At 43.0% G+C, this 12,118-nt stretch overlaps 1 protein-coding gene across 1 annotated transcript in view; it reads left to right on the top strand.

Annotated features, from left to right (window-relative positions):
• Nucleotides 1–12,118, top strand: part of COL21A1 (collagen type XXI alpha 1 chain) — a 197,684-nt gene that overhangs the window by 61,435 nt on the left and 124,131 nt on the right. Inside the window, exon 9 of the mRNA XM_068279365.1 lies at nt 1,659–1,712. Within this exon, the coding sequence (XP_068135466.1) occupies nt 1,659–1,712 (54 nt within the window). The remainder of the gene's footprint in view (nt 1–1,658; nt 1,713–12,118) is intronic.

Raw genomic sequence — 12,118 nt, 5'->3', positions numbered from 1 at the left:
TATAGTGTCTATTGTTCTTCTGCACTTGGGTTTGGCAATACTATTTGGCTGTAAAGTAGACCTCATTAACAAAGATTACAAATTATTGTTTTTTTTTGTATGTAGCATCTGCACAGCATACAGAGTTCATATAGCCCTAAAATTATTACCAAAGAGTTTGAAGAAACAGCATTCAGATTCAGTCTTCAGTCACTGTATAAAGCTGCATGTCTGCTTATCACATATCAGTGGTGGACAAAGCCAACAGTGAGCCCCGGTGCAGAGTAAATTTAGGGGGGTCCATATGACTAGCCGTGGTCATAACAGATCATGGATGGATCCAAATAATGTTGATAACTACATGAACCTAGGTCACATTCTGTAGAAACTGTATTAAAGAGACTCTGTAACAAAAAAAAGTTCCCCTGGGGGTTACTCACCTCGGGAGGGGAAAGCCTCAGGGTCCCATTGAGGCTTCCCCCTCCCCTGTAGCTGCAGGCAATCCAGCGCTGGCTCTTTCAAAGCGTTCCGCAATCTGTGCTCGACAAGCCTGACAAGGCTTGATATATTTACCTTCCCTGGCTCCAGCGGGGGCGCTGTTGCGGCTTTCAGCACGGAAATAGGTGGAAATAGCCAATCTCTGTCGGGTCCGCTTTACTACGCTGGCGTAGGAGACTTGCGCCTGCACCTTAGAGCAGCCCGACAGCGATCGGCTATTTCCACCTATCTCCGAGCGGAGAGCCGATACTGCACCTGCGCTGGAGCCAGGAATGTAAATATTTACATCCCCGCCATTCGCAGCCGTCGTGGGACACAGGAGGACGGGGGAAGCCTTGATAGGATCTGGAGGCTTCCCCCACCTGAGGTGAGTACCCCCCAGGGGAGCTTTTCTTCGTTACAGGTTTTCTTTAATGTAACACACATTTTATACTTGTATGTGACTGGGCCACAAGCAATTATTACTGTTGCTCATGGGTTACAAAGAGAAAGACATGAAGAAGAGCCTGGAGCAGTATTTCTCAAGTCCTCAAAGACCCCCAACAGTACATGTTTTGCAGAAAACCAGAGAGGTAGTTAATGAGCTTTTCTGAGACACTAACTATCTCACCTGTAAATGTTTGTGGTTTTCTGCAAAACATGTACTGTTGGGGGTACTGGAGGACTCAGTTGGGCAACACTGGCTTAGAGGATAATCAAGCCCTAACTGTGGTGCAGCTGCACGAGCCCTAGAGTGCATGTAGCCCCTGAGTGGCTGCATGGCCTGCACAGGCCTATGTCAGCCTCTGACACACATCGTCTTGTTCCTGGTATTTGCACAATGCATGCTACATTACTTGCTTAACTAATGATAACATTGCCATGTCTTGCATGTGCATGTCAATTTTACCACATTGTCATGAATATGGCCCATCATGTATAACAAAAATGTTGTCTTTGCTTAATTTATATTATTTCATGCATTTATTGTTGTATCTATGTATAAACAGGAAAATGTTGCATCAGTGACCTTTTATAAAACGGAATAGCTAATTCTATTTAACATTTACTCATTGATCCAACTTGGAGCTAAACTTTGTCAGCAGAGCAGAGCTGCTCCATGACTGCAAGCACGTTATTTGATTTCTGTTTTATTGTTTAGTATTTGTGATATATTTTGACATATTATTGTCATTTCACAGGGAGACCCAGGACCCACTGGTTCTCCTGGACAACCTGGTCAAGATGGTAAGCCTGTGAGTACTATAACATTGTTATACATACTGATAGAAAATGTTTGAATTTATATGTCAGTTGTACAATGAATGTATGGTTTATATACATCCATAAATATTTTTACACACAAAAAAGCTTGCAGTAAATAACCTACCAGAAAAAAACTTGTGTTCGTGTATTTGAGCCTGCTACTGTGCATTTTTCTAAGTACTATGCACTTTTCTAAATTTGGCATGTGCTCTATACAATTGTACATGTTTTGTGTTATCTATCTATCTATCTATCTATCTATCTATCTATCTATCTATCTATCTATCTATCTATCTATCTATAATACTGATCAGTTCCGAGTTACATGTTCATCTCCTACATGTACGAGCTGAACTTTTACAATTAATGTAACTTGTAATAGCTTGATAAATTTTTATTCATGTGATGTCCTTGCGGACCTCAACTCTTGCACAGGAGACAAGGAAAACACAGAGACATTCACCCTGTGTTTTTACAGAGAACAGCCTGTCGAATTCTCCCTTATCTGTAAGTAATGAGCCAGTGTAAATCAATTCTGTCAGCTCTGTCTGAATTCTGTGGAGTCTGCCAGCTTCTGTGCTAATATGTAAACACAGTAGGTTAACCCTTTCTGTGCTCCCAGGAAACCAGGAAGTAAACACACTGCAGGATCTCTGTTGGAGTTCTCTAAGGTGTAATGAAGAAATGTTTGTCTTTCTTTTCATCGTTTATACCAAATAAGTAGAAATAGTGCCTCTATAGTAGCACATAAAACCTAGCATTTAATGAAGTTATCAGTATAAAACATAAAGGAAAGGTATTTAAAATATTTGGACAACGTTGTCAATAACACACGCATGCAGACATGCACCGCTCACCACCAACACCCCAAATGCACCTGTCTAAGCGGGGATCCCTGCTGTTGCTTATCTTTTAGAGCAGAGAGGAAGTTCTGAGTTTAGGTCCGCTTTAAATGAACATTGGGGTTTATTTAAAAGTGAAGAACAGCAGATTACTGAATGCCTGTTTACTGTGTATAGTGTTTACATGAACCTAACATTTAAAATAGGGTTGCACAGATTGTAAATCATGCCTGTTTTTCGAATATGAAAAACCCTAATTTTCTGCATGTTTTGGAGCATCGTGTGCATAGCTAAGTAAACTACTTGCTTATTGAAATGCCGTGGCTTTTGCGCTTCTCACTAACCAATAGTTTCTCTATTCAACATCTAATTATTTGCACAAAAGTACAAAAGTACAGCGCTCAACATTACACTCAGAGCAATATAAATTTTCCACACGGAGTCCAGCACATAGTCTAGAGTTACAATCCTTGAACCAGCATATATCATATGCAAATGTCCCAATATTGCCAAACTACACAGACACTTCAGTCTGCACAGTGGCAGTGGTTCATACAGTCCACAAAGTCCACTCGACTCCAAAGTCCGCTTAACTTCCTATATAAGATGCCAGAACACTCTTACCAACAGGAATGGCTGATTGATTGACAGATCAGCAAGAACGTTTTGGGTAATATGATATGATGCGTCTCTATCCACACCTCCTGTATATCACTCAGAGACAGGGATACAATAACATTGCGTAATCTTGTTTGCAAAACCCATGCAATCACCTTCAGTGCTCAGTGTGTCAATCCCCACACCACAGTGGTAAATAGACAGAGTGTACGCTCACCAGCTGCTATGGCTGATCCACTGCTGACCAGCTGTAAACGCTTGTCTAGGCTCTCAGCCTCCAAAGACAGGCCAACCATAGCGTAATTCCGTTTAATGTTAAAAAGAATAAAACAGTATTGCACTCACATGAAGTTTTAAAACACTGCGCATATTCATAAAAGCAGGACGTCCTCTTTGCCGCCGTTCATCCAGCGTCTCCGCACACCACGACTGGAACATCACAAAACACTTGACCCAAGTGGCAAAAACATAAAAACAGTATTTAATAATTAAAAAAGTAAGTGTAATTGTTTAACCTACTCTCAATTCATATTTAAAAGTTCATAATTATAGCTTTACAGTTATTATCTAGGTCTAGGCTAAAAGACATAAGTCCATCAAATGCAACTTTTTTGAGCTTCATTGCTCCATATTTCAGAGAAAGGAAAATATAAAAATGGTTTCTGTTACTAAATTATAGAATGCTCACCACCCCCTTCCTAGGAATTATAGCTGTGGACTAGAGATGGCCCAAATCTCCGATTTTCGGTTTGCGAACCTCGAACGCGAACTTCCACAAAAGGTTTGGTGTCGCAAACCCCAATAGACTTCAATGGGGAGGCGAACTTTGAAAACTAGAAACATTTATGCTGGCCAGAAAAGTGATGGAAAAGATGTTTCAAGGGGTCTAACATCTGAGTTCTTGCATGGCGTAGTGAGATACACGCCAAAAGTCCCGGGGAAAAATCTGGATTTGACGCACAGCAGCATTTTAAGGGCAGAAATCACATTGCATCTTGCATGTGTATACATCAATCAGGGAGTATAATTAGTGTACTGCTTCACACTGACATACCAAACTCACTGTGTAATGCACCGCACACAGCTGTTTGTGTAGTGACGGCCGTGCTGGACTGGTGCGCACCATGGCCAGAGTGTAGGCGATAGCGGTTTTCAAGCCCATATGGTCGCCGGGCTGAGGTAGCTCAATGACAGAACAACAGTGACTGTTCAGCTCATCGAATTTGGTCTGTCCACAATGAAGCAACAACCTTATTATCTATCTTCTTGGGTCAAGTGTGCCCCCCAACCTCAACCCCCTCATATAGCCGGCGGTCATTGCTTCATTGTGATACGCAAGCCCCTTCACCGTGGCAAGGTAACCATCACGAAGGGGAATTAATAATAATAATAATAATAAATTATAATTAATAATTAATAAATAATTAATTATTAATAATAATAATAACAATCCGAACATTTATATAGCACTTTTCTCCTGTCGGACTCAAAGTGCTCAAGAGCTGTAGCCACTGGGACGCGCTCAGGAGGCCACCCTGCAGTGTTAGGGAGTCTTGCCTTGAACTCCTTACTGAATAGGTACTGACCCTAGCCAGGTTTCGAACCCTGGTCTCCCATGTCAAAGACAGTGCCCTTAACCAGTACTATATTCAGCCACTGCAGCACATGCCTTTTGTTTTGTTGTTGCAGCTGCAGTGCAGCCAGAAAAATTAGGCAGGCATGTACATGCACCAGAAATATTATAGCGGCCGCTGCTAGCAGCAATCTAAAAAATTCACGGGAATCTGCCTGGAGTCCTGGACCCTGTTGGTGGTGGCGGAGAAGGCGGTTAAGCGGCCTGCAGGCAGAGATGCTGTGTTTGTGGGGACCGACTTAGCCATGGGGCAGGCACTCACATGGCATGCAGGCAGAGATGCTGTGTCTGGGGACTGACGTACTCTTCGGGCAGGCCTGACCGTGCTTTGCAGACCAGGCATCCGTGGTCAGATGGACCCTTGACCCAACGCTGTGGGCCAGAGATTTCACCACTTGCCTTTCAACATCACAGTACAGTTTTGGGTATCGCCTTTTTTGAGAAATAATTGCGGCCTGGTATCTTCCGCTGTGGTGTGTGGCTTTGCTTTTGTGTACTGCTTTTCCTCAGGTGATCATCCCATTGCAGTTTGTACTTTGTAATCATGTGCCTTTGTAAAGTAGTTTTCGGTGGCAGAGACAGATGGCATTTCTCTCATCTGATGCAGGCACACAAAAAATTTCCACACCGCTGAGCTGCCGACGGAGTGTTAAGTGGGGTGCCAGAATCAGAGCAGGAGGAGGAAGATATGTCACGCTTCCGTGCGGTAGCTGAGGAAGATGAGGTGTTCTGTGTTAAATAGTCAACTACGTCCTGACAATATTGGGGGTTGATGGGACGTGTCTTCTTCTGAACACTGTACTTTGGTCGAGGGCCACACAAAATCACAACAGCGCGACCTCGAACAGACCTGCTAGGTGGCCTGCCTCTGGCTCTGCCTTGTTTTGCATATGTGTATCAGCGCCAAGGTAACAAAGTGGCCGCTGCTGAGAGAAGAACAAGGCGGCACCTTCATACTGTCCTTTGCTGCTGACCCATACACGTGTGCAACTTTCTCGGGGTTCCCATTGCATGGGCCCCGTATGTAAGTTTTGTTTTTATGCTATTTTTAAGCTGTTTTTACTATGAAAACTCTATATTAAACGGTTTACACTTAGAGTTGCCGTTTGTTTGTTTGTTTTTTTATGATGTTCACTGATATCCATTTGTGAGAGGAATCATTGCTGAATTGGTGGATCCTGGACAGACTGTTGCTTCCTGATGTCCTACCAAAGCGTTGATACAACCTTATAATGTGGGTTGTCACCAGCTGGTAAGCCTCTTTCCTTTTTTGGGTATCCATGATTGCAGAGCTGTGCCGTGAACCCAATATTTATTGTGGTGGAGATTTGCCTGCTTTTATTCTTTGTTGAAGACTCGTCTTTTGTTTTTGGACTCTGCGCTGATCATATATAATTTATCTGCCTCTTGTTTTGTCCATATTGGGGGGGATGAAGTGAAAGGTATACACTGACTTGACCAATACAATGTGCGGTTACACAGCTGCAATGAACAGGTTGCAGTAACTGCTGGTACAACAATATGCGGTTACACAGGTGCAGTTAACAGGTATGCATTGTAACGATCAGTGTAACACAGAGAGGGTCTGATTATTGGTGATCTGCAGTATCACCAAAAATATAGATATATACCTGATTAATGATGATCTGCAGTATCACCGATAATCAGATATATTACTAACCTCTGGACACCTGAGTAATATGAGTGTCTGGTGCAACAGTAGTACTTTGAGAACAATATCTGGAGGACAGGTACAAAGGCAGTAAGGAATACTGCACTAGGGAATGAGTACCTTTCAGCAGCCTGAGAATCTCCCGCAGGGAGGAGTCAGACTGGGAGAGGAAAGGACCAGAGCGTGAGTGACACCAATAGGAGGGCATCACTGACTGATCTGTGAACTATCTTTAAACTGAGGAGATAGTTCTCAAGGTCGGGCAAGCCACGTCGGAAACACACGAACATACAGAGTACAAAGACAGGAGGCTGATACGGAAATCCTAAGGCACGCAGGGTTTGGCAATAGAGTATCAGATATAGCGAAGTACCGAATCAGTGAACAGAAGAGTGGTCAGGAAAGCAGTAAGTCATAACAGATAATAAACAATGCCTAGTCTTGGGTGTGAGCTCCGTGATCATCAACACCCTGGAACTAGTCTGACATATAACAGAATGGTAACACAAGTCCCTAATCTTGGGTGTGAGGTCCTTGATCATCAACACCCTGGAACTAGTCTGAAGTATAACAGAATGGTAACACAAGTCCCTAGTCTTGGGTGTGAGGTCCTTGATCATCAACACCCTGGAACTAGTCTGAAGTATAACAGAATGGTAACACAAGTCCCTAATCTTGGGTGTGAGGTCCTTGATCATCAACACCCTGGAACTAGTCTGAAGTATAACAGAATGGTAACACAAGTCCCTAATCTTGGGTGTGAGGTCCTTGATCATCAACACCCTGGAAGTAGTCTGAAGTATAACAGAATGATAACACAAGTCCCTAATCTTGGGTGTGAGGTCCTTGATCATCAACACCCTGGAACTAGTCTGAAGTATAACAGAATGATAACACAGATTCTGACAATAAGGTCTGAGTGCTTCCACGTAGTGATCGCAACGGCAGACAACCAGCGAATGACCAGCACCCAGTATATATAGCAAGAGCGCTCTCCAGCGCCTCCCCTAAGTGCTGGACCAATGGGAACTGGTAGAATCGTCAGCTGACCGGCTTGGTCAGCTGACTCCCTTCTGGCTGTCATAAAAGTTCTGCCTCTCAGCGCGCGCGCGTCCTTCTGAACCTGTGTGGACTATCAGTCCCAGCCACACCAGACATGTGTTGTGTACCACCCGCCGCGCTGGACGCGGAACCAGCCGCACCGCTATCAGGGCATGCGGCGGTTTTTCCGCGTTCAGCCATACAGGCAGATGTAGGCCTACGCGTGCAAACCGCCGCGTTGGATGCGGAATCAGCCGCCTTGTTCTGAGCACACGCGGTGGCTTTTCCGCGTTTTCTCACATGCATGGACTGGTATGTAAAACAGTGTGCGGTCACACAGGTGCAGTGAACAAGTATGCAGTGACTGGTATTACAAATGTGCAGCTGTCACACACACAGGTACCCTGAACAGGTATGCAGGGATTGGTATTACAAATGTGCAGCTGTCACACACACACACACAGGTACCGTGAACAGGTGCAGTGACTGGTGGTATATAACACTGCGTGCGCTCACATAGGTAGGTGCACTGAAAAGGTAGGTATGCAGTGATTAGTATTACAAATGTGCAGCTGTCACATACACAGGTACTGTGAACAGGTATATAATATAACACTGCTTGCGGTCACGTAGGTAGGTGCACTACTGAACAGATATGCAGGGATTGGTATTACACATGTGCAACTGTCACACACACAGGTACTGTGAACAGGTGCAGCGACTGACTGGTATATAATATAACACTGCTTGTGGTCTAGTAGGTAGGTGCACTACTGAACAGGTATGCAGGGATTGGTATTACAAATGTGCAGCTGTCACACACACAGGTAGTCACTGAATGAATGAAAAAGTCGCTGTATATGCAACACAAGTGTCTGTGGGACACACGCACACACACACACACACACACACGCATGCACACACGCACACACGCAAGCACGCACGCACGCGCACACACACACACACACGCACGCGCACACACACACACACACACACACACACACACACACACACACACACACACACAAAATAGATCACAAGAACAACATTAGCTCTCAAAAGAGCTGTTGAGTGCTTTTAGCAATAAGTATCAGGCTAACAAGCCTAACACAAGAGCCTAAGCTTTCCCTATGTCAGCAGGTTCTCTCCCTTCTCTAATTACTGCAGCCACACGAGTGAGTGAAAAGGCTGATGCTGCCTGCGTTTTATAATGGGGGGGGGGGGGGGGGCTCCAGGAGGGAGTGTAGCCTGATTGGCTACCCTGTATCTGCTGACTATGTTGTAGAGGGTCAAAGCTGAGCCTAATGATGTAGTATAGGGGGCGGGTCGAACTCGCATATAGTTCGCGGTTCACCACGAACACGAACCACCGAACTTCGCGCAAATAAGTTTGCTTGCGAACCGTTCTGGCCATCTCTACTGTGGATGCATGTTAACTAAGGAAAGAAGCCAATCCCTCTTTAATGCAATAATAGAATTTGCCAAAATAAATCTCTGTGGTAAGATATTCCAGATTTGAACTATTGCTGTGAGGAAGATGGTAAATTACCTATCTTCCCTGCGTAGATCATGTTCTCTTGTCCTCCATACGCACCTAGGGATAAAAAGCAATTTTTCCAAGCAAAATTTTACATGTTAACTAGGTTACATAAAAATGTATTTCTTCCAAGCTAAATAAACTTTGTTTATCTAACCTTTCTTGCAGTGGCGTAGCTTTGGAGCTATGGGCCCCGGTGTGAGTTTTACATGGGGCCCCTCCCAGCACTCTATATATAACACTTGATACGGCGCAACAAAACCTGCCTTGGTCATACATAGTATTAGAGGTGCAAGAATCGGATGGGGAACAGTTTCTTAATGATTACTACGATTCAAAACATCTATAGAGGTGATTATTACCACCACAGGACCAATAAACAGCTAATGCTTTGGTTGAGGAAGGGCCCCATGGGGCCCCTCTGGCCCAAGGGCCCCGATGCAGTCGCTACCTCTGCAACCCCTATTGCTACGCCCCTGCTTTCTTGGTAAATGAAACCTTCCATTTTCCTGATTGCTTTAATTTCTGTACCTGTTCCAAAGTGTTAGTTTGCTCAGAATAAAGTGTGCTTATAACATATTAAAATGATACCCTGTTTACTAAATCATTGTACTTGCATTACTAATTTTAGCTCTGCTTTGAAATATGAAAATGCCCCCTCTATTTATATTAGAAAAATGTTTGGGAGTATGTACAAAACAATGTGATTAAAGGGGCACTACAGCGAAAACATATACAAATAAGAAGTACAATTTTTCAAGAGTAAAATGAGCCATACATTACTTTTCTCCTATGTTCCTGTCATTTACAGTAGGCAGTAGAAATCTGACAGAAGTGACAGGTTTTGGACTAGTCCATCTCTTAATAGGAGATTCTCAGCAAGGCTTTTATTCTTTATAAAGCTATTCCCGAAAAAGGATTTAAACAATGATGCTGGCCAGCTTCCCTGCACAGTTTTTTGGCAGTTGGACAGAGCAACTTCCATTCACTAAGTGCTTTTGAAAATACATATATACCTGAGAATCCCCTATAAAGAGATGGACTAGTCCAAAACCGGTCACTTCTGTCAGATTGCTACTACCTACTGTAAGTGACAGCAACATAGGAGAAAAGTAATTTATGGCTCATTTTACTCTAGAAAAAATGTACTTCTTATTTGTATATGTCTGCACATATTATAAAATTTATAGTTTTTCACTGTAGTGCCCCTTTAACTTAGTTTCCCAGCAGTATAAGCACAGTAATTAAAAAAAACACACACACAAATACCAGTATATACTGCTTAACTGCAATTTATTTGCACAATTTAGTATTGAGAAATGTGTATATTGTATAGACCTACAATACAAGCTCTATAGAAAAAGTTTTGAGCCATAGTATTCGCTCTATAAAGCTGTGAATGAATACCTTTATCTTCATAAATATATAGGCATTACATAGTGATAGGCAGCCAATAAAAATTTGCTACCTATAATTAATGATGGTAAATTCACTGTTAGACAATCCAATACATCTACAAGGATTGAAATTACTCACACAACATGATAGGACCGACTAATATGATCTAATTAACAAACCCACATATATTATTATTATTTAGTATTTATGTAGCACCAACATCTTTCGCAGCACTGTACAGAGTATATTGTCTTGTATTGTCACCTAACTGTCCCTCACAATCTAATCCCTACCATAGTCATATGTCTGTATCATACATTGTATGTATCATAGTCTTGGGCCAATTTAGGTGGAAGCCAATTAACTTGTTTGTATGTTTTGGGGATGTGGGAGGAAACTGGAGTGGCCATGCAGACACAGGGAGAACATACAAACTCTGTGCAGATAGTGCACTGGCTAGGATTCGAACTGGGGACCCAGGCAGTGCTGCAAGGCAAGATCACTAACCACTATGCCGCCGTACTGCTCATGCTGCTGCTAATTGAGCGGTTGCACACGGCTGCAACAAGAACAATCCAGTTCATATAGCCCATGTAAAATAAATGTAGGTTGGTTTGTAATCCTGCAAAATGGCCATCCATTTAATTATAAAAGGCCTCTATCCAAGTTTGCTGATAAACAGTAGAAAGGCCTGCCCATTAATAAATAGGCGCTAGGCTCTGCACGGTTGAGAACCACATGCGCGTGTCTGAAGTCTGCCTATGTGCCATGCTACAGTGTCAGGCGTAACGGATGCACGGACACAGGGGCACAGGAGGACACAGAGACAGGGATTTTATTATATAGCATCGGTCAAAAATATACAGAGTCCATCCAGCAATTGCAATCATGAATGTCACAAAGAGCAATCATCCTTTTTTTTTTACTAATCCAAGGTATGTCACAGAGAAGTAAAGTAGAGCATAATACTACTGGCTGTTTCCAACAGTCCTTAATGAGAATAATCAAATCAGTGTTTTGAAGCCAGCAGACAGATTACAGATTGATATGATGCAAAGATAGCTGGGCAAATTTCCATTAGACCTATTCCACAACATCCCATGCCATTGCTAACCGCTTTAACAAATAATTGCTGCAGTGTGGTCACCAGGTCAGTAGCTGAACACCAACAAAATATTCCATCTGCTGTTGAATATATAAACATCTTGTCCACAATGTATTATGAAGTTCCACCAGCTTATAGGAAGATTTTTTTCCGGAGCAATGCAAGATGTTGTACTACCTCTCAAACTGCTCATGTATGCCGCATAACAGTTCCTTGTTTGACAACTTGGAGCAATACTTATAGCCTAGTTACCAATCCATGGTTAGACACCCTGTAACATCCGTATAATGAGGTTGGTTTAGAAGTTGCTATAAAGATGGACATTAGGATGGGCATTTGAAACAACAACCTCTGCGTGGCTCTGGACCAATGTAACCATGATCTAGCAGTAGCAACTAAGGGGCATGTGCAGATCATTATTCAGCTTGCATCAACATGTTTCGCCCCTGCCCTTGAGGCTCTGTCAGGATGTATTAAACACAGTAAGTCAGGCTGTACTGTACAAACTGGTGGTGACATGCCAGTACATTTAAATGGGCAGTAAAAAGTT

This window comes from Hyperolius riggenbachi, chromosome 4, assembly GCF_040937935.1.
Source record: "Hyperolius riggenbachi isolate aHypRig1 chromosome 4, aHypRig1.pri, whole genome shotgun sequence".
NCBI classification, from domain to species: Eukaryota; Metazoa; Chordata; class Amphibia; order Anura; family Hyperoliidae; genus Hyperolius; species Hyperolius riggenbachi.
The sequence above is the reverse complement of the archived record's forward strand: the minus strand, read 5'-3'. Positions and strand labels throughout refer to the sequence as shown.